General features: G+C 62.4%; 3 protein-coding genes across 12 annotated transcripts in view; 2 read left to right on the top strand and 1 right to left on the bottom strand.

Annotated features, from left to right (window-relative positions):
* DSCAML1 (DS cell adhesion molecule like 1) overlaps positions 1-9,362 on the top strand; it is a 105,749-nt gene extending 96,387 nt beyond the window's left edge. Inside the window, exons 21-33 of one of the 2 annotated variants that reach the window (XM_075442365.1) lie at positions 848-1,001; positions 1,182-1,299; positions 1,399-1,562; positions 1,771-1,869; positions 3,722-3,910; positions 4,001-4,288; positions 4,367-4,522; positions 4,652-4,682; positions 4,934-5,052; positions 5,468-5,620; positions 5,706-5,900; positions 6,532-6,843; positions 8,540-9,362. In XM_075442365.1, coding sequence (XP_075298480.1) covers positions 848-1,001; positions 1,182-1,299; positions 1,399-1,562; positions 1,771-1,869; positions 3,722-3,910; positions 4,001-4,288; positions 4,367-4,522; positions 4,652-4,682; positions 4,934-5,052; positions 5,468-5,620; positions 5,706-5,900; positions 6,532-6,843; positions 8,540-8,985 — 2,424 coding nt within the window. In that variant the 3' untranslated portion in view covers positions 8,986-9,362. Of the gene's footprint in view, positions 1-847; positions 1,002-1,181; positions 1,300-1,398; positions 1,563-1,770; positions 1,870-3,721; positions 4,289-4,366; positions 4,523-4,651; positions 4,683-4,933; positions 5,053-5,467; positions 5,621-5,705; positions 5,901-6,531; positions 6,844-8,539 lie in introns of both variants that reach the window. The other variant, XM_075442366.1, reaches the window with a different exon arrangement.
* Positions 1-21,861, top strand: part of FXYD6 (FXYD domain containing ion transport regulator 6) — a 157,601-nt gene that overhangs the window by 117,548 nt on the left and 18,192 nt on the right. The window lies entirely within an intron of this gene.
* The window catches only part of CEP164 (centrosomal protein 164), a 41,971-nt gene continuing 37,526 nt past the window's right edge, over positions 17,417-21,861 (bottom strand). For 4 of the 9 annotated variants that reach the window (XM_075442368.1, XM_075442371.1, XM_075442370.1 and 1 more), the window contains 2 exons: positions 21,289-21,411; positions 17,417-20,376 (listed from right to left, as the gene is read on the bottom strand). In XM_075442368.1, the coding sequence (XP_075298483.1) occupies positions 20,277-20,376; positions 21,289-21,411 (223 nt within the window). In that variant the 3' untranslated portion in view covers positions 17,417-20,276. The remainder of the gene's footprint in view (positions 20,377-21,288; positions 21,412-21,861) is intronic. The other 5 variants (XM_075442372.1, XM_075442373.1, XM_075442375.1 and 2 more) reach the window with 2 other exon arrangements.

The raw sequence follows: 21,861 nt of genomic DNA, 5'->3' as shown, positions 1-21,861 counted from the left end.
TTTGCACGGAAATACGGCACAACCGGGATGGCTGAGCTCCCGTCCCCTCTCCGGGATAGCGGGGCAGCCGGTGCCGTTGGCCCCGCTGCGATGGCGACCGGCCCTGGTGCTTGTGCACAGCCCCGCTGCGAGCCCGAGCTCTGCAGAGGACTGCCCGCAGCGTTGGTGGCCGTCGCTGTGCTGGCTGCGGCGATGCGGGAGGCGAGCCCGCGCGGGATGTCGGGGACCCCCGTCTGCTCACCGCAGCCCCAGACGGTTCTCAGCAGCCTGTCCAGGGCTTGTGTCCGTACCCGGGGCTTGGCGGGCGGCCGGGGAAGTGCCCTTTGCTGGGAACGAGCCGTGCCGTCGCGGCCATCTGTTCCTCGGGCTGCGGCCGGGCTCCCTGGAGGCGTCATGACACCGGCCGCTTTACGCCGGCGTAGAGAAACGTCGGGCAGGGCCGGCTGCCGCTCGGGAGCGAGCGCCCAGCACCCCGGGGAGCTGCCTGCCCGGGCGGCCGCGTGCCCTCGGAGAGCGAGGGGAGCTCCCCGGGGATGGGTCCCAGTGGAGAGCCGGGTTGGGGGACGGGGTCCGGTGGACCTCCTTTGCCAGCGGGCCGAGGGCATGTGTCCGGTGGCAGGGGTGCCCTGGGTCGGAGATACCGGGGTGCCGGGGGGATGCTCGGGTGCAGGCAGCTGGCCCAGAGGGAGCTTTTCCTTGCTGGCAGCTCAGGCACTGCTCTGGCCCCGGTTTTGCGTGGGCTGGTGGCATCGCTCCTGCTGCTGGGGTGCCCGGGCTGGCTGTGCTCAGGGTGACGGGGAAGACGGTCTCGCAGAGGCTGCACCTTCTGCCGTCTCCCTCCCTGCAGGCCCCCAGCGAGTACGAGACCAGCCCCGAGCAGCTCTTCTACCGCATTGCCCACCTGAACCGCGGGCAGCAGTACCTGCTGTGGGTGGCCGCCGTCACCTCCGCCGGCCGCGGCAACATCAGCGAGAAAGTCACCATCGAGCCTGCCGGGAAAGGTACGGAGGAGCTGCCGGTGCGCGGGGACGCGCACGCCGGCACTGCTGTCCCCTGCCCCGGGTCAGCCTGCAGCGGGGGAAGCTGGCTGGGACAGCACAGGGGGTCTCGGCTCTCGCTACGTGCCGGGGGGTCTGCACAGGGGACCTGCCGGCCAGGCTGACCTCCCCCTTGCCCCCAAGCCCCTGCCAAGATCATCTCCTTCGGAGGCACCGTCACCACCCCCTGGATGAAGGACGTGCGGCTGCCCTGCAACTCCGTCGGGGAGCCCGTCCCTGCCATCAAGTGGACCAAGGACAGGTAGGGGGGTGCCAGCCCTGCCGCAGCCCGGCCCGGGGGCCCAGGGCATCGCCCTTGCTGCGCTGCGCGCGGCTGACGCGCCCTCTCCTCTCCGGGCAGCGAGGACTCTGCCATCCCGGTGACGGCGGACGGCCATCGCCTGATCCAGGCCAACGGCACGCTGGTGCTGCGCGCGGTGAAAGCGGAGGACTCGGGCTACTACACCTGCACCGCCACCAACACCTGGGGCTTCGACACCATCATCATCAACCTGCTGGTGCAAGGTGCTGGCCCGCGGTCCCGCCGCAGCGCAGGGTCACGCTGCTCCTTGGCCGGGCGAAGGACCGCGGGGTCTGCTCTGTGCCAGGCGCTCTCGCTGGCCCCGGGCGGAGCGGGAGGGCTCGTTGGCGTTTTCCCTTTCGGGGGGGCACAGGTCAGGGCACTTTCAGCCGGTGCGTGTGAGGTGCTCATGGGCTTTTCCCTCCTCTGCAGTGCCCCCAGACCAGCCCCGCCTGACCGTCTCCAAGACCTCGGCATCGTCCATCACGCTGGCCTGGATTCCCGGGGACAACGGCGGCAGCTCCATCCGAGGTACGGCCGCTGCGGGTGGCACCACCCGTCCCTGTCCCAGAGCGGTGGCTGCCTCTGGCACTGGGGGACGAGGCTTCTGGTGTGTGCTATCAGGCGCAGCCCTGCATGCTGTACGCACACTTTTTGTGCCTCCGTGCCTCAGTTTCCCCCTCTCTGCAGTGCTCCAGAGTACTGAGCTTGTAGGAGGGCAGCTGGCCCTCGTGGGGGGCTTCTAAGGTGCTTTGAGGAGATGCAGCGCGTGGCGTAGCTAGTGCAGGGCACGCCAGGCATCGCTCAGGGGCTGGGGGCCAGGGCCAGCCCCACGTCTCCTGGCGCTGGTGTGACCCTGAACCTGCCAGGGCAGGGCTTGGCCCCCGTCCCCTGCAGGCTGGGGCTGCTGCAGGGCTCCGGGAGCGTCCCCCCAGTGTCCCCCAGCCTGCTTTCTGCTCTGATTCACCTCGCGAATTCCACGTGGAAACAGCTGCACGCGGAGGGGGGAGCGGGGAAGGAGCCCTCGCTTACAATTAATTAAAAGCATGAAAGTAATTACAAGCAAATCTCCCCAGCCAGCAGCCTTTCACTCCAGCGGACTCTGTTGATAAATTTGGTTATAATTGGATTAGAAATATTAAAAACATGCTGCATGTGCAAAATAAATAAATCACGGGTGGCGGGCAGCAGGTTGCCGGGCCCCGTGGGTGGTGCAGGGGTGCCGGGGCTGGCGGCGGCACGGCCGGGCAGGCGGGTGCCTGCGGGCAGACCTGGAAGGTCCCGGAGCCCCCGGCCTCAGCGAGCCTTGGCGCTGGGCGGGCGGGAGCAGCCCCTTCCCGCGGCACTGCTCTGCCCGAGCCGGAGCCGGGCGTTCGCAGAGCTGCTGCGAGGCACGCGCGTGCCGTCGCGTGGGTCCTTCGGCATCACCGGGGCGGTACCCGGGCAGCATCGGCAGCCGCTGCGCTCCTTCCAGCGCCGCGTCGTGCGGCTCGCAGTGCTCACGCAAAGGCAGACAGCCAGCTCGGCTTTGTTCTGTGCCTTTGAGAATTGGCAGGGGCATCTGCCAAACCAGCCCGAGCTAGCACCGCGCCGGGGAAGTTCGGGGCTTCGCGTAGCAGAAAGGTCAGCAGGGTCGGGGCAGCAGCGAGGCGCTGCCCTGCGCGACTCCGGTGCGTCTGGGGGGCTCGCTGCCTCTCCCAGAGCCCCGGGCTCCCGCGCAAAGCCCGGCGAGCCGGCTGCGGGCAGCGTAGCGGGTGCGTTCCTCCAGGCTGCGGGGTGCTTCCCAGTGCTCTTAATCAGGGGCGAGGAGGTGGCGTGCAGCGACAGAGGCAGCTTCCCCGCAGCTTCCCCAGGGAGCTCGTTAATTCTGGCTTTCCCTTTATAGCCTCGCACCACTCGATCACGCTCCGCGCTCCCGTGCGAAACCAAGCCCCGGGGCTGTGCTGGAGCCAGGCGATGGGCGGACGGGGGAGCGGGGGGGGGGGGGTGGCTCACTGTGGGGGGCTCTGGCAGAGCCCTCGGAGGTGGCTGGGTGCTGGCAGAGCAGGCAGATGAGCTGACCCCCGTGCAGGCCCCACGTGGGGTCCAGGAGGGTGGCAGCTCGCTCTGGCATGGGTTACAGTAGCTCCAAACCGTGAGCTCGTCGGGTGGGGGGCTGTGTTTCCATCACTGCTCGCACGCGTGCACTCGGTGTGTAATGGGTGCCCTGGCACTGCAACGCTGCGTTGGGCTCGGCCACGGGAGGTCCCCGAGGTGGGCGCAGGGTACCCCGCGGGCTCTGCGTGCTGATGGTGTCCCCTTCTGTCGCCCTGCCCCGACCCCGCTCGCCTCTCCCCGGCAGCCCGCGTGCCTGGAGCTGACCGCCCTGTCCTGGCTCCCACAGGCTTCGTGCTCCAGTACTCGGTAGACAACAGCGAGGAGTGGAAGGACGTGTTCATCAGCTCCTCCGAGCGCTCCTTCAAGCTGGAGAGCCTCAAGTGCGGCACCTGGTACAAGGTGAAGCTGGCAGCCAAGAACAGCGTGGGGGCTGGCCGCATCAGCGAGATCATCGAAGCCAAGACCCACGGCCGAGGTGAGCCTGCCCCACGCGTCCCTGCCCCGCGGGGGGACACGCTGCGGCCCCCTCCCCGCAGCAGCCCCCCTGACAGCTCCTCTCCCGCAGAGCCCTCCTTCAGCAAGGACCAGCACCTCTTCACCCACATCAACTCCACGCACGCCCGGCTGAACCTGCAGGGCTGGAGCAGCGGGGGCTGCCCCATCACCGCCATCGTCCTGGAGTACCGGCCCAAGGGCAACTGGGTCTGGCAGAGCCTGCGCACCAACAGCTCCGGCGAGGTCTTCCTGACGGAGCTGCGCGAGGCCACCTGGTACGAGCTCCGCATGAAGGCCTGCAACAGCGCCGGCTGCGGCAACGAGACCACGCAGTTCGCCACGCTGGACTACGACGGCAGTGAGTGGGGGGACGGGGCGGGGGCCGCGAGGAGGGGGGGTCCCGGCGGCGCTGACCCCCCCCTGCATTCTGCCCTAGGCACCATCCCCCCCATCAAGTCTGCCCAAGGGGAGGGCGACGACGTCAAGAAGCTCTTCACCATCGCCTGCCCTGTGATCCTGGCCACGCTGGGAGTGGCCCTGCTCTTCATCATCCGCAAGAAGAGGAAGGAGAAGCGGCTGAAGAGGCTTCGAGGTGAGATGGGGCTCGGAGGCACCAGCGCCCGGGACCGGACCGCAGAGCTGTGCTTTCCAGACCTGGCTCGTTACCCCCTGAAAGGCTCTCAAACAAACGTCCTCCTTGTTGTTTGTGTCTCCTGCACAGATGCCAAGAGTTTGGCTGAAATGCTGATCAGGTGGGTCTGCAAGCTGCAAGGCTTTGGTGGTGGGTGGGGGGGTGGTCCTGGGTGCTTTTAAGCCCTGGTCGAGCCCTGACTCGGGTTCAGACCCGCGAAGGTTGTGGCAGAGGGGTGAGGCGGGCAGCTGCCGGCACCCGTGCGGGAGCGTGCCCGGGGCAGAGCTGCTGAGCCCCGAGCGGGCTGCCCGGCGGCAAGCCCCAGCCCTGCTCGGCTCGAGCCCCGCGTCTGCGTCCCCTCTGACCTCGCAGCAAGAACAACCGCAGCTTCGACACGCCGGTGAAGGGCCCGCCGCAGGGCCCCCGCCTGCACATCGACATCCCTCGGGTCCAGCTCCTCATCGAGGACAAGGAAGGCATCAAGCAGCTGGGTGAGTACCCTGGGGCCTCAACCCTGGCCACGCCGGCCCCTGCGTGGGAAAGGGACTTGGACCAGCATCCCCTCCAGCCCCAGGAAGCCCGCGGTGTCCCCAGGCTCCTACCCTGCGCAGAGCCGTGGGCTTGTCCGTGGGTCCCGCTCCCCTTGCGTTGGTCCTGGCTGGGCTGGCAGCACCCACAGCGATCTCCTTGGCTGGGGTCTGCCTCGCTGGGGGTCTGGGGGGTTGCTGCTCTGGCTGGAGACCATCCAGCTGAATCTCCCATCGCCGCGTGGCCCAGAGCGCTGGTGGGGCTCCCGGTGGCAGGGCAGCCAGGGCATCCCGGGGGTGTGCTGAGCGTGGGCTGGCAGACACCCGCAGCGAGCTCCTGGCTAGAGAAAGAGGTCTGAGCTCCAGCTCCTTCCCACAGGGGACGATAAAGCCACAATCCCGGTGACCGACACGGAGTTCAGTCAGGCCGTGAACCCCCAGAGCTTTTGCACGGGCGTCTCGCTGCACCACCCTGCTCTGATCCAGAACACGGGGCCCCTCATCGACATGTCGGACATCCGCCCCGGCACCAGTAAGCGGCTGCGGTCGTGCGGGGTCGGGGTGGGCGTGCTGCGAGCAGCGCAGGGTGCTGTGACTCTGTCACCGCTGTGCCTTAGACCCCGTGTCAAGGAAGAGCGTGAAGTCTGCACACAGCACCCGCAACCGGTACTCCAGCCAGTGGACCCTCACCAAGTGCCAGGCGTCCACCCCCGCGCGGACCCTCACCTCTGACTGGAGGACTGTGGGCTCCCAGCACGGCATCACCGTCACCGAGAGCGACAGCTACAGTGCCAGCCTCTCTCAGGACACGGGTAAGGCGGCAGCGCCGGAGGCAGCCCGGCCTCCCCACGCTCCAGGGGCTGTTGCTAGCAGGGACCCGCCGGTTTGGGGTACACGGGTTCATCAGCCGCGACCCTGACCCAGGAGTTCAGGGTGACTGCAGAAGTAGAATTTACGGTTAGTCAATGGCCTTGTGGAACCACGACTTCCACAGCCCCATGCTCTTGGCCGAAAGCAGCACTGTTGCCACGTGCACGTACTAGTCAAGGTTACGAGGGGCGTCACACATGGGCCAGACGCAGGCAGGAGCTCTCGGCTCTCACGCCAGGTCTCGCAGTCTCCGTGCCGCAGCGCTGAGAGGTGCTGGTGGTGATGTCCCCTGCTCCGCGTGGAGTTGCTGAGCTCCGGGTGACCCGAGGTGGCTGCCCGGTGCGTGGCCAGCGTGCGTGAGTGCGTGCCGGGCTCTGCTCTGCTCGCCCGCTCCCCTCCAGCAGCTCTGTGCTGGCTCCGGAGCCACAGGGGTGGGACAGCGCTGGGGACCCCCGGCTGGCTGCGTCTGCAGGGAGAGCCTGGGCATTCCCACCTTGACAGTGATGCGGAAAACAGCGTTCCCGGGGCGGGGAAGATTCCCAGGTGGGTGACGATGCGTCCTCTCCTCCGCAGACAAGGGGCGGAACAGCATGGTGTCAACGGAGAGTGCCTCGTCTACCTACGAGGAGCTGGCACGCGCCTACGAGCACGCCAAGCTGGAGGAGCAGCTGCAGCACGCCAAGTTTGAGATCACCGAGTGCTTCATCTCCGACAGCTCCTCGGACCAGATGACCACCGGCACCACCGACAACGCCGACAGCATGACCTCCATGAGCACCCCGTCGGAGCCCGGCATCTGTCGCTTCACGGCCTCCCCGCCCAAGCCGCAGGACAGTGAGCGGGGCAAGAGCGTGGCCGTGCCCATCCCGCACCGCGCCAGCAAGAGTACGTACGCACGTGCTTTGTCTCGAGTCGTACGCTTCCTCTTCATTTTTGTGTTCCTCTCTGCGTTACGCAACACGCTAAAGGTACTGACAGAGACGGTTCCCACGGAGGGTAGGAGAGGAGGTGGGAGAAGCAGCGCGCTCTTCCACCCGCCCCAGCGCTGATCTCCAGAGCATCTGTTTCGCTGGCGTCTGTTCACTTCGCAGGTGTCGTAAGGCTCGCTGTTGGAAGCGCTAGCTCATTTCCACGTGGTGCTGGGATCTAGAGAAGATCTCTGTAGAACCTACTGAGCAGGTCCCCAGAGGACCTAGTCAAAATTGAACTAATGACTCTCATCTTCTCTTCTCCAGTCTTCTCCTCACATTTCTCTGCTCCTCCTTGTATTTATTTTCTGCGTTTTTCCTCTCTTTGCATGTCTTTGCTCCTCTTCACATTGCTCCTCCTTTTCCTCGCTTGTCTTCTCTCTCCTCTTGGCTCCTCTTCACATTTTTTTTTGTCTCTTCACTTGTCTCTGCTCTTCATGTGTCTTTGCACCTCTTCACTTCTCCTCACATTTCTTTTCTCCACTCTTCTCCTTGCCTTCCGTCTGATTTCATTTCTTCCCTTTTCCATTCCTTCCCCAGCGTCAGCGGTCTTTAGTGCTCCTCTTCCTTCCCCACGGCTCCCTGCCGTTCTGTTCCCCACGTGACAGTGCAGCCCAATGCACCCAGTCCGGACACGTCTTCCAGCTGGCTCTGCATTACACTACACAGTAGTAGCTACAATACATAAAATATTACAGCACGAAAAAAACATATCTTGAAAGTTTATATTTCTTAGACATAATATGTAGTCTATCAATTATAACTGCCTATATTTAAAAACGATTTTCTATGACAATATACTCAGTATATAAATTATCTGTCACATACTTATTGTTTTAATATAATCCTCTTCTGCGAGTATGTATACAGTTAGGATATATGTTAGCACAATGTTTTATAACATTCTATTGTCTTATCAAAGACAAAATCCATTCCATGGTCTGTCAGTGACGTGTTTACAACACAGCCTAAAAGCAATGGTGTTACATAACCCCAGTGTGACAACAGAGATCAGACCATAGAGTAATGCAGTGTCTTATCCATATTTCGCACAGCTACGTCCCTAAATTAAGGTCCTGCCTTACACACAGCATTGTAGATGCTAGGACCAGTAGATTATAGGATAGCATACGCTATTGACACGAGTGTAATATTTGACATAAGCCCCAACACCGATGCGTACTCTGTGCTGCAGCAGACGTTATCAATGTAGGACAAAGATTTACCCAAAATACCGACCAGACTGTGATGCGTACCTGCCACAGCTGCTCCTGCCCTGCGTGCCACGCGAGTAACGGCCCTTATGCCATATACCATGCAGCACGGTACGGACCCCAGCAGATGAGGTGGTGCATGTGAAGGGAGGCAGCAGTGTTTTCCGTGGTGTGTAACGCTGACGTATCGCAGCGCACGCTTGGCGTTAGGCACCTTACCTCCCCGCGGGCAGTGCTGGAGACGGCGGCCGGCAGCTGCGCGTGCGCTAGACGCTGCGCAGAGCACGAGGGTTTGCAGGAGGGTTCTCCAACACGCGGGCGGAGGGTGCGGGCCAGGAGGGACCCCGGGGCGAGCCCTGCCCGCCCCGCAGCCTCACCCGCCTCCGCTTCCCCTTGCAGGCGACTACTGCAACCTCCCGCTCTACGTCAAGTCGGAGGCCTTCTTCCGCAAGCCCGACGCCCACGAGCCCTGCCCCGTGGTGCCGCCGCGGGAAGCCTCCATCCGCAACCTCGCCCGGGCGTACCACGCGCCGGCCCGGCACCTGACGCTGGAGCCCGGCAGCAAGCCCCTGGGGCTGCCTCCCCCGGCCTCCGCCGCAACCACCTTACCTCAACGGACTCTGCCCATGCCCGGCGCCGCCAGCACCGCTGCCGCGCCCGCCGCCAGCGCCGCCCCGGCACCCGCCGCCTCCGCCGAGCCCCCCGCCGCCGCCGAGGCGCGGGTGCCCACGCACTCCAAAGTGGGGGGCTCCCGGGACTCACTCCTCGAAATGAGCACATCGGGGGGCGGCAGGGCTCAGAAACAGGGCGCTGGAGCCTACTCCAAGTCCTACACGCTGGTGTAGGGCCGAGACCGGACGCTGCTCGTTTCCTGCGCCATTTCTATTTAATTAACAAACTTGTACATAATGAACTCTTTTGTATAAATGAAGCTATTTTCTTCTTCTCCAAACAGAAAAAGAAACCAGGGCACAAAGAATTTGATGTTACAGATTTAAAAATATAATATATATGTAAACATATATATATATATTTCACATCATTTTGAAAGGGGCACAAGGAAAGACTCAGCGATTTTTTTTTTTCTTCCCTGATCTTGTCGGTGGTTTTAAACAGGAATGTCTCAAGGACATTGCATGCTATTTTACTGTTCTGAAAACAACAGGAGTTGCTTCAATTTGCAAATGCTTATGTGTTAATACCTTTTTCTATGAAAAAAAACCCAGCGCTGTGTGCAATAAAGGTTATGTTTATACGCAGGCGTCCGTGAAGTGAGCAGGGCGGCAGCCGGGGCAGGCTGGCGCGGGAGGAGGGCGAGGAACAGCCCCAATCCACCCGGGCAGCCACACGCCCGCCCGCCGCAGAAGCCCGGGCTGTGTGGCGCCGAGCCCGAGCTGTGCCAGCCTGCCGAGCCCGGGGCGGGGTGGGCGCAGGGTCCCCGCAGCGGTCCCACCGCGTGGGACACGCCAGCGGCTGCCCCGCCGAGCCGCAGCACCCATGGACCCCGGTGAGCGGCACCTACTCACCGGTAAGTGCAGCCCAGCCGTGCCGGCCGGCTCCAGCGCCGCAGGACGAGCTGAGAGCCCCGCTCCGTCTCGGGTCCCCTCTTACCCCACGCGCGGTGCCGCAGGGGAGCAGGCGCTGCAGCACGGCACGGCTGCGCCCGGTCGCGGCTGAGCATGGTGAGCTGCGCTGGCACAGGGACGTTGGGTGAATCCAGCCCGGTGCCGTGCATCGGGGCGTCGCTGCCTCCCGCCGTGGTGAGTCGCGGCACGGGACGGTCACCCGCTGCCCAGCTCCCCAGTCGCAGGGCACCGTGGCACCGTGTACCTCTGGCACAGCTCCACTGGGCCTGGCACAGTGCGGTGAGCAACGCCCCACCTCGCTTGGTTCTTATGTGCCTCTTGGTTTTTACCACCCGCTGCAGCAATTAACCACCACGGAAACGCCGCCTGCACCTCCTCCTTCCACACGTGCACCGCTGACCGCGACGCCACGAGCAGCTCCAGCTCCAGCCCCGGCCCGGCAGCCTTCCTCGCCTGCTCTGCCACCCTCGAAAGCCTCAACCAACGCCTGCGAACAGCCTCAGGTAATTAAGCCTGAAACAGCACCAGATCCTGCCCTGGGAGGCAAAGCTCTGGGCTGGGTAACAAAAATAGCTTCTAAATTACAGGAAATAATACGGAAATGAAAGCGCAGTTAGCTGTGGTTTTCATCATTTCTCCAGCTGTGCTTGCTGCCCACTGGTGCTGCCTCTCCTCGCTGTACAACAAAGATAAGCTTCCTCTGCCACCCTAACCGTGAGAACGGTAAAGCAGCAGTTGTAACATCTATGCATAGGTTTTTTTCTTCTTAATTAACTGATGTGTTAAAACCAGCACTTCTTTTCAAGTGCTACAGAGTTAACTTTTTCACAAAAATCCCCAGGCGAGCTATCAGAAACCCGACCGCCCCAAAGGAGGATGCACAGCTCAGAAGCGCCTGGTGTTGCGCGTGCCAGCGCCTGCAGTTCGCGTGTCCAGCTCGCCGGCCCTTCCCGCCGGGCAGCAGCTCCTCCTTTGCCGTCTGGCTCTCTCCAGCCCAGGCAAGCCCGCAGCGCCAGCAGAGCTGGAGGGGCCTCGGCAGCGGCCCGGCAGCTCCTCACGCTCGGGGCGTGAGAAACCAGCCGTTACCACAGGTTCTTGTGCCCGGTTTTTCTCTCAGCTTTGGTGATTATTCCGGTAAGGCTGGGAGCCCTCCTCTGCTGAGGAGCATCCCGTGCGGAGAGGACTACGCTTCCCAGATGGGCTGGTGGGAAGGCACGGGGCATCTCGCCCCACGCCACAACTGCCAGGGCTGGCATTTCCCACTTGTGTTTTTGCACCGGAACCCCGCCGCCGCCTTACCTCCCCGGGACGCCGTCCTTCGGGCCAGGCAGCGTCTGCTCCTGGCGGAGCCCGCCGGTCCAAGGCCCTGCCTCTGCTCTGCCTGAGCCACGGCCGCAGCGGCTCTGCCTCGGCCGGCAGCTTCCGCGCGCTCGGCCGGAGGAGCCGGGTCACTGCCCTGCATCCGGGCCTCCCGTTCCGACGCGCCGCGCGCTGCTGCCGGGAGCGAGCGGCCAGCCTCCAAAGCCCCGCACGAAACGGGACTCACATTAAAAAATTAACCAAGTGCTGCAGGAGAAGCCTAACCCAAAACCCAACAGCCCCGAGATCTGTGCTGATTTGTATTTACCTCTGTGCATGAGTTTTCTTATTTCTTCAATTTCAACAGGTTTTTGGAGGCCAAACCATGGCAAGTTTCCAATTTAGCATGCAAGGAGTGCATGGATTTTGTATGGCATTTGTACCTGGAACGTGAGCAAGGAGGCTGAATGCTGAAGGTCACGCTACGCAGCCCGGACAGGGTCTCGGCCAACCAGAAAGAGCTTGCTCAGCTCACCCTGAAGGAAAGCAGCAGGGCAGAAGAGCGAGGGCACGCAGCGGCCCGCCAGCAGCGACTCAGCCTGCCGCGTCCTCCGCAGTGCCGGAGCCTCCCGCTCCCCCAGGCAGGCTGGGCCAGCACACCGATGGGCTGACGTCCCTCTCGCCACGCTGGGGACCCACGGGGCTGCACGGCACAGCCCACGGCAACACATCGTGACGGCGGGGCTGTCATACACCCCTTAGTGCTTTCCTTCAACCCAGTGAAACCAGTCCTGGCCCTTCTGTCTGTCCCCGAGATCAGTGGAAAGCGTTAACAGGCAAACTCAAACCTCCCTAGCATTTTTCCAGTTATTTCAGCAACAGAGCAGCACACAGTAGACTTCCACACCTTTACACGGTGCAGATTTTAGGGAGAGCCAGGTGCCCCCCACCACCTCAGAGCCGTGTCACAGCAAGGCAAGCACGCGGCACCCTGGCCGTGCCGATCCCAGACTGCGCAGCAGAGACAGGACACGGCACGTGTGTTCTCAGCTGTGAGAGCAAGCGGATTAGCAAGCTAAAAAGAAGAACGGATTAACACCGGTTAAGACATCTTTATTGTAATTGGCTACTACAGAATTCCTTCTACATCCTAGCCAGAATTCTCCACCCCGCAGTTACCAACCCTGGCTTTGCCAAGTTTGTCAAGACAGCACAAATTCCCAGCACTCCGCCAGGAGAGCCCAGCGTGCCGCCGCTCCCAGCGAGCCCACCGCCCTTCACCAGCGCGCCGGGCTCTCCCCGGTCACCGCACGCAGGAGCCAGCGAGGAGCTGAAGGAGGACAGCCCATCCCACGCCACGCTAGCCAAACACTGCCTGCAACAGGACATGGGCAAAAAACCCAGCCAACCCACTCATCCCATGAGCTGGTTCGGTTCTCGGTCCCAGCACTGCAGCCAAACCCCCAGACTCCACGCCACACACCCGGCCCGGTGCCAGCCAGCTCAGGGCCAGGGGACCTGCCCGCGGCAGAGCCCGGCAGCTCGCAGAGCCGCGGAGCGCACCATCCCCAGCCCTGCTCGCCCAGGGCACCTCCCAAGCAGAGCACGAGCAGCACGGGATGCCCAGCACAACCCGCGGGCGGCAGCCGAGCGCGAGGGGAAGCCAGACGCCAAACGCCAGCACTCACGGGCTGAGGATGAGCAGGGGCAGCTGGGGACCGGAGCCCTCGTAGGGAGGGCCGAGGATGGCTGTGGCTGCAGAGCACAGGGAGGGCAGTCAGGGCTCCACGGGCAGAGCTCAGCAGCTCTGCACGGAAAACCCAGCGTCTGAGCCAGCAAAGAGGCAGCAGAAACCCCACTCAGGTGGTCGGAGCAGCACTGCTGGCAGCCAGCATCGCCTCCGCGCTCCGCGCCTTCCCCCAGCGCGCCGTGCCACAGCAGACGGTGCCTCCGCACCCGCTTCTCACCCCCACCCCCTCACAGCAAGCCTCCCCCTCTTTCTCTGCCGGCCCAGAGCTTGGCGCTTTCACGGTCCCTCTTTTCCAACACGGCTGCACCCTCCAAAAGCCAGCACTCAAAACCGGGTGCTCCAACCCAAGCTGACCTCGGGGTCCAGTCCCTGCCAGCCGGGAGCAGGTCTCTGCTCAGCTCTGCGGGACCAAGCGGCCAGGGTGACAGAGGGCACTAACCCCAACACCAGCAGAGAGCGGGGTCAGCCTCGGCACGCGCAGCCCCGCGAGACACCATCCCACCCCATCCCTGCTCTGAAACCAGGGGCCCCCAAGCCGTCCTCCCCAAGACCAGTCAGATCGGCTCACGGTCCGCACACGGCTCAGCTCCCGCAGCAGGTCCCCTCGGTGCCATCCCGCTCCGGGCCAGCTCCCGCACATCGTGCTCAGCAGCTCCACGAGCCAGCTGCCCGGAGCAGGAGACAAAGGCAGCTCTTCCAGCCCAGCTCCGGAAGCAGAATGGCTCGGGAGGCACAGGGCAGGGTATTTATTGCCTGGCCAAGCGAGCCCCAGCTGGCAGCGAGCATCCAGCCATGATCGCTGTCAGCTGTGCGGGGCCCGCTCCCACCCGCACAGCTGCTGGGGCTGACGCTGGCCGTGGCCCCGTGGCCAGCCCCCACACAGCCGTGGGTGCTGCCACCAAGGAGGGGCTGGGCAACGCCAGCTCACTCCCTGGGCACGGAGGGGCCATCAAACTGGCCCACACGGCAAGGCATCTGGGGACAGACTGACCAGGAAAGAGGTCTTGCTCCGAGCCGCAACCACCACCACCGGCAGAGTACCTACAGCTGCACACGCACCAGAAGCTACGTATCGGGGAGCAGGTTCACGGTCACCACGGCCACAAATCTCTCAGGGGTACAGCACGGACAAAAGGAGGGACGGTGCAGGGCACGGGTGGCTGGCGCGTCTACTTCTTCTCCTGCTTCTGCTGCTGGTATCTCCTGAAGTGGCTCTGGATGGTGACGGCCGCCTTCTCGGACGGATCGCTGAAGAACTTGCTCTCGCTGCTGGCATCAGGGGCGACGTCGCCTGGGAGGACAAGCGAGCAGCACAGTGAGCACAGGCAGGCTCTGGCATCACCCCCCCTCCCTGCGGGGTCAGGGCAGCCTCCCTGGGCGCACCCCAGGCTCCCCGCAGATGGGGGGGGGGGGGGGGGGGGGGGGGCTTCGCTCCGCTGCAGAGGTGAAAGCTGCTGGAGAGCCCGCGGCCTGGAACCACGACTGCCCCGGCTCACAGGGCGCATGTCCAGGGCGGAGGGCGATGGAGCGGGGAACGGGAGGCACAGCAAGGCGCAGCCTCCCTGGCAGCGCTAAGCCCTCTATTTACACAGCTTCACTCCCCAAAGACCTCAGCTTCCCCACGTTTAATCACCACGTATGATACCCACTTACTTTCACACACACAAATAAGATTAGAAAAAAAAGCCCGGCACTGTACGGCAATAAAGCTCTCACGCTGACAAATGGGAGCCCTCCCCACCCCACGCTTAATGTGGCATTAGGGAAGTATTGTGCAATTCAACAGGAACTGAATCAAAGCCACTCAGCAGCGCTCCTCTAAGCGAGCGTGTCACTGCTAAGCACCCCCCGAGCAGCGATCAGAAACCCTGGTGCCGGCTGCTGCTGTATAAACTCACCCCTGTCACCTGAAACCATTTTTATTCCCATCCTAAAAGAAATCGCAAAGTGAAAAGACACATAAAAAGAGTCCACACTGAGAAGTGGCTCCCTCCTGCCCTGCTTAACACGCTACATCGCCAGCCGTAAATCCTGCCCGCTGCAAAAGTCCAACACGAGCGGCTGGGGACGCCCCGCGGCACGCACCGCTGCACGTCCGCGGGAGCCAGCGCCCGGCCGCGCGGGCTGCCAACGCCTCGCAAGAAGCACTCCCGCTGAGGGAGCTCGCCCGCGGCCGGCCCGTCGGTAATGCCCCACCGCCGCAACCAGCCGAGGGCCACTGCCCACCCCGGCAGCCCTGGGGCCTTCACCCACCCCCGGGGCAGCGAAACCCCCGAGGGCAGGGACCGGGCTGGCCACAGCGCCCGCTCCCCCCGGGAGGCACGCCGCAGCTCGTCTGCCTCGCCTGCCTCCGTCCGAGCTGCCTGACCTCGGCCGAGGGGCAGAGCCTTGGAGACCAGAGGCAGGGGGCTGCCTCGGGGGACAGTCTGACCCACGCCGTGGGGCAGGTTTCGCGGGAACGGGGAGGCACGGACTGGCGCACGCACACGTGTGCTGCCACAGGCTGGGCTGCAGGGAAAGCCACCGCAAAGCTGACTTCCCAAATACCTCTTCATAGTGGCACAGAGGCAGACTTGTTGGCAGGAGAGGCCAAGGAGGGTCCAGGTGCTGCAATGCCTGCTCTTCTGCTGCACCCCACTGTCACAACCACGAGTTTCCCCTACTACCTGGGCAGGGCTGTCTCCCTGCCTGCTCCACACTCACCTTTCTCTCCAGAAATCGAGTAGATGCTGTTGTGCCGAGAGCTCCTGCCTTTCTAGAAAGGCAGAGAACAAACAAACAGCAGAGTTAGTCGTGTATTGGGCAGAAGCGGCGAGAACAGTCCCTTTCAGATCAGCTAGGAAGCTATGAAAGGGACACAGCTGGCCTCACCCAGCTTTCCACCACCCATTCCCTTTGGGAAACTTCAAAATACTTACTGTTGTTCCCTTAAAGAGCACCACAGAGCACTGATTAATTAATTTGCATTTGTGAGAAGTCCTCCGAGGAGAAAAAGAGCTTTGTACCAAACATCGGACCTGTGAGATGTGCTGGCAGCATCTCAGGACGTACGTTGGCACAGGCTGGCCTCACTGGATCTGCATTTCCAGTCAGCGTGGAACCTGACTTGCTGGGCTTATTTCAACTCCAGCACCCACCGCGACACTGCAGCACCTGGGTCATCAGGTCTGCGAGGGGGCATTTTCATTCCCACCAATAAACTTGAATTTGTCTACAAATACCTTTCCTCCCTTTCTCAGCCTACCCTGCCTCCCGGCATTACCCGGTTTTCCGCCTTTCCAGGGAAAGAGAAAAAGCCCTCGCCCTTGCCCCAGCCTTCTCTCCCAGCAGCCTGCGTGGTTTCACCCGCGCCGGGCACTGCCCTCTGCCCCGCCAGCCCTCACCTCGCTGTCCCGGCTGCTCCGGCGGCTCTGGGTCACACACTGAATCTGCCAGGGCAGGGGCTGGTACACGAGGTACGGCAGGGGCTCTTCGCGGAACAGGCTGGTCCCGAGCTGCACGCGGAAAGGATTTGCAGCAGGTGAGAGGACAGAAGGGAAGCGGAGGAGCAGCAGCCCGCAGGGCTTCGCGGCACAGCCACAGCTCTGCCGGAGCAGGAGCTGCGGCACCCGCAGCCCAGTTCCCCACCGCTCCCCGCCTTCTGCAGTAAGAAAACCCACACGATTCCAGAAAGCAAGTGGAAAGCGTTAAATCCCACCTGCGGCCAGGCCCGCCCAGACTCACCTGTCCAACTGCTCTCACCACAAAAAACAGCGCTGTCATCAGGGTCGCCAGCATGGCTGGGGTCTCCGCGGGGCTCCCTCGGCTCCGGGCAGTGCAAGCTCTGGGAGCGACGCGCGGTGCTCTCCGCGCAGCCCGGGACTGGAACGCCCCTTCTCCGGCAGGCAGGCTCCAAGCCCCTTAATGAGCTTAGGGCTCGCGCTCATCTCGGCACAGTAATCGCGCGCTGTCCTTTTGCTCTGCTAATCGCCACGCTTCTCCAACACATACAGTACTGGCATTCCAGGAAAAGCAAATCCTCTTCTCTACGTCCACAGGCAGGCCGGTGCGCAGACACGCACGCACGGCCCTCAGCCCCGCGAGCCGGGACAGACCTGCCCCGCTTCTCAGCAGGATTAATGGCAGCCGAGCCTCCCACGCCCAGGAGGTGCCTATGGTCCGGATGGGCCTCTGGAGGTCTCCGAGCCAGCCCGTGCTCTCTGCACAGCGGCTGCATCAGGACGGGGGCAGGGGCCCTGTCCCCAGGAGCGCCTGCCTGGACAGCGTGCGCTGCCGTCAGAGACCTCCTCCAGCAGTTCTTCTCACAGGTCTGCAGCGGGCAAGGACGCACAAGTGCAGATCCTGCACAGCACAAACTGGGGTGATTCCAGATTGGGTGCTGGTTTGTGGGGTTTTTTTGAGGCTGGGCATCTACCTATCAGCCTCCATTTCTGCACCGCCAGCTGATCCACACCCTGTCCTTCCTGCGCCTCATCCGTCCTCGGGCTCCAGGAGCTCTCCTCTCCGCCCAGCAGCAGCCACCCTCCCTCCTTGCCAGCCCCCTCTCACGTCTGTCTCTTCTGTGGTACCAGTGCCCAAGCCTCTCACCCAGCATCCCCACATCCCCACCCACCCGAACCTAGGGTCTCCAGCGAGCACCGCGCTGTGCAGCAGAACAGAGCCGGAAAAATACGGGCAGGTGCTGAGCCCCCCTGTCCCATCACTGCTGTCACCGGCCGTGCCACGCGTCCGCAGTCCCTCAGCGCCGGAGCGGCCCCAGCCTGGACACAGGCGGCCAATGCCCCGTTTGGGCAGGGGCACTGCCGGGAGACCCGGGAGAAGCCGAGTCTTCCATGAGACACCACCTTACAGGGAAAAATCCCACCGGAGCAAACACACGCAGCTGGGAAAGGCTGCTACGGTGTCCCGGGCACCCAGCCGAGCCGGCCTTGGACTGCTCCTGCACCCGGCCCGTCCTCCCACCCTGACACAAAGCTCCGCAGCGAGACAACCGCTGCAACGCGACCGGATGACGGCCTTATGAAAAGGGCAGGACGGGAGCGCGTGAAAAGCTGTCCTGCTGGCTGAAAGCCTCCCGAAGAATTGCTTTTGTAGTTTTGTGTTCCAGCTTTCTATCTGCCCTTGCGTTTGCTACCCTGGCCAGATACTTAATGGAATAATGGTAATAAAGCCACACTGAGCTGGAGCGGTCTTGGAAATTGCCAGAGACGACCTTGACAAGACAAAGCATGAAACAGCCCGGAGACAAGCGAGGGGAAGATGTGAGAGGTAAGCACAAGCTGGGTACCCAGGGCTGCAATAGAACAGCTCAACACGAAAAAAACACAGCTACAAACATCACCATCATACAAAACAGGCTCACGTTGATTTAATTTGTGTACAAAACCAGATACAGCTGCTATCACAGGTTTTACCAGGAAAAAGGAACACACTTCAAACCAAGTTATTGCTAGGAAAACGGGCGTTTCTCCACACTACTAACACGCTTCTCCGAACAGACAGCCCGGGCTCAGCGACGCGGCTTTGGGCACAGCACCCACCGGGCCGACAGCCTCCCCGTGCCACAGACAGCCAGAACCGCAGGGTCCCTTCTAAAGCACCTCACTGGAAGGGCTGCCACGTCTCCCACCGACAGCCAAGCACCTAACGCACCACCCCCGCAGACAGGCACCGGTGCGTACCCGTGTTTCGATCCACCCCTTCCTAGAGAAAGGCTCCTCTGGGCAGGCATCCGAGGTCTCCCCATTCAGCTGGCTGGGATGTCCTCAGCAAGGACACCAGCGGGATGTTCTCTGCTGGCAGTGCCGCAGGAGGACAACCCCGTGCTTCGTTACCACGCAGAAAGTGGGAGAACAAGGACTTGACTGGAGGATCAAGCAGTCCTAGGACAAAGCCCAGCCAGGTAATTACAAAAAACTCTAAGAAAATCAGCAAGAAATACATTCTTCAGAGTTTTGAAATTATGTTCCTCAAAAATAAACATTCCCCTGGCACACTGGCAGCGTGAGCCGCCGCGGGGCTGTGCCAGCACACACCGCCCGGGAAGCACAGCAGGAGGGGGTGCCGCTTTGCGCCGCTGCACGTCACGGCCACCCCGAGGAACACCAGCGGCGCGACGGCGCAGAGCAGCAGCTTTACCACCCTGCCCGCATCAGCCAGCTCTCGGGAGAAGGGCTGCGAGGGCGATTTCCCGCAGATGGGGTCCCTCGAAAGGCAGACTTCTTCACCAGACAACATGGCAAGTGGTTCAGCGTTTTTTAAAGCGTAAAATATTCAAAGTCAGCTGGGAGGAAATACTGACAAAGAGAACCAACTACCACATTTCCCACTCAGCTGTACGAAAACCTCGCCCGCCTTCTCCCCGCTGGCTGGAGCAGCACCATCTGCCCACTCCCAGCTCCGAGCACCCCGCGGGGCGGTGACGTGCTCTGGACACAGCCTCTCCAGGGGACCGCAGCCGCCGGAGCTGCGCAGCCCGCACCTCCGCCAGCTTTCCAGCCGTGCAGAGCCGGTTTCGTGGCCCGCCGAGACCCGCTCTCCCAGGAGCCTGGCAGAGCTGCCGCAGGAGGAGCACGGCCAGGCTGCAGGCTGGGCACCAAGGGCTCGGGTCGGCCTCGCCAGCCCTGCCATGCCGGAGCAGACCCCAGCTGCTGAGCTGAGCTCCAGATCCCCCTCCCCGGGGCAGGGAAGGGTACAGGTGGGGCTTTGCCCGGCATCCGCAGTGGGCTGCGTTCCCTAACGGCGCCCGCACCAGCAGACAGTGCCCCGCGGTCCCGTGCCACCCCTGCTCCGCGTTGCCATCGGCACGTTTCTAACGCCGGAGAGGAGGGGAGCTCCCGGAGCACGGCCACGCTGCGCAGCTCTGCCCGGCGCGGCAGGCAGAGGAAGCAGGGAGCGCTTTGCCACATCTGCCAGGACCAGCCTCTCCTGGTTTAGTTCCTATTGCTTCCACCCCGAAAGAGGGACATTTGCCGAGGGTCAGCATCTGCCACTCCCCCATTCTGTCCCCAGACTCTAAGCCGCTTCGCTGCGCCTTCTCCCCTGCTCACAGCCGTGCCAGAGGTCAGAAGACTTGGCCCACCCGCAGATAAGCACTGGCTGGGCATCAGCGTGGCCTCGTTTCCTGGCACGTTTCCTCTAGCAAAGTCTCAGCTGGATTCACGTCCTCCCCCTTGACCGGTTACTCAAAGCCCTCCACGATTCACAGCTCTGGCTCACAACCGCTAGCATACTAACGAGAGAACTGTTGATTTATTGAAGCCCTGATATTTCACCACTGGATTAACCAGTCTATAAAGCATATTTGGACACATTACAGGATTAGAAGAATCCACCTGGGAGGTTCACTTCCTCCTTGCTCCCCTCTCTTCTAAAGAGACTTTATTTCAAGGGCACGGTGCAAAGACGCAGCGGAGATGGCCGGGCATCGCTGAACCCCAACGTATCACTGGGGAGACCACACGAGTCCCCACCACCGCCTCTCCGAGCCGAGTCCCACCTTTCAGTAATGGTACACTTTAATTTGTCTGTTTTCATCCAGTCCCAGCTGAAGTAGGTTGGGGCTGCTGGCAGGGGGCTTCTGCGCACCCGGGAAGAGCGGCCTGGCAGCTGGGTGAAGGAAAAGCCGGGCTTACAGGAGGGATCAGCGCTCTGGGCACAGCCAGCAGAGCGGCCGGGTACCGAGGGGCGGCAGCCAGCCTCGCGCACACGTGCTGCACCGAGCCTGCCGCATCCAAGTCACAGGGAATTAAAGGGGGATTAGGGAACTCAGAGGAGCACTGTGCCCAGGACAGCGGGCACTATCGGAGGCCCGAGGGATTTGCTGCTAATATCGGTGTACACTGCCGAGGAGATGCTGACAGCCCCAGCCTAATGCTGTTACAACACAAACCTGGAAACGTCCCCGCTAATAGCCCTGAGAGGTCTCGCTCCTTCGATCCAGCCGCGTGCCACGACAGCCTCCGAACCGAGCCGGCGGAGAGCTCGGCCGGGGAGCCCCAGCCCCCCCTGCCCCGCCACGTGGCCACCCCACGCGTCTCTGGGCACCCTCGCCTCGCCGAGACACCGCTCCCTCCTCCCGGGCTGCTCCACAGGGACTGCCCACAGCAAAGGCATCGATGGGGCTTGGGGCCACATCAACAGCAAGAGCAGTTCCCTGCCGCCGCCTCCATTCTGCACTCTTTGGTTAGTTTTTTGGAATTCTTACATTACCAGCTCCAACTGCTGTGTGTCACAGGAGAGCAGCGGCACTAAAAAGCATCACAGCACAACTGGGGAAAGGGAGGAGACTCTCTCAGTCAAGTACAGCTCGAAGAAGAGCAAAGAGGTCACTCACGCTCCAACTGCTAAACACCGTATTCCTTTGCAGAACCGGACACTAGAACAGAGGCTAAGGCTTCAAAATTGCTATTCGGTGCTCCAGTGCTCCCGATTCACTCACCTCCTGCTTGTCTCCTCCTACCTACTGCAGGAAGCTGGAGTGCAATTACAGACCAGACTCGGGCAAAGGATACACGTTTGAATCCCTCTTGAAGTCTTCGAGCCATTTCTTGCTGCTCTCAATCATTCCTTCAATACTCCTCTTGTCTGACTCACGGCTCCGGAACTGGGAGTGCTGGAACAGCCGTATCTGCTCACTGTTGCATGAGAGAAAGAGACAGCGCAAGTGGGAAAGAGAGATCGAGGCAGAAACGATCCCAGAAACGACAAAGATGATGATGGGTGGCCACAGCAAGAGCCACGGTTAACAAAAAGCAGCCTCCTCTTGGCTCAAAGTCCTCTGCCCAGCCACATCGTAGAGAACAGCCGCAGCAGCCCCCACCATCAGGCTGCTCTCCTCCCTTTCGCCTGCATGCCATCAGAAAGGTTTGGGCGGCAGCCCCCGCTCCATCCACCCACGCCACGTCGCCTGTCACGGCACAGCCGGCGTGGCCTGGTGCCGGCACCCTTGGACACTGGTCCTGAACGAGGGTGATCAGCACAGCGATGAAGGCAGCTTCCCTGCGGGAGCTACAAGGCAGCGCCAAGCACGTGGCGGTGAGTAACCGCCAGAATCTAACTTCTCTACTTCATACGTAGCTTACCAT

This window comes from Opisthocomus hoazin, chromosome 24, assembly GCF_030867145.1.
Source record: "Opisthocomus hoazin isolate bOpiHoa1 chromosome 24, bOpiHoa1.hap1, whole genome shotgun sequence".
Lineage (NCBI taxonomy): Eukaryota > Metazoa > Chordata > Aves > Opisthocomiformes > Opisthocomidae > Opisthocomus > Opisthocomus hoazin.
Note: the sequence above shows the minus strand (reverse complement) of the source record. Positions and strands in the feature narration are given on the sequence as shown.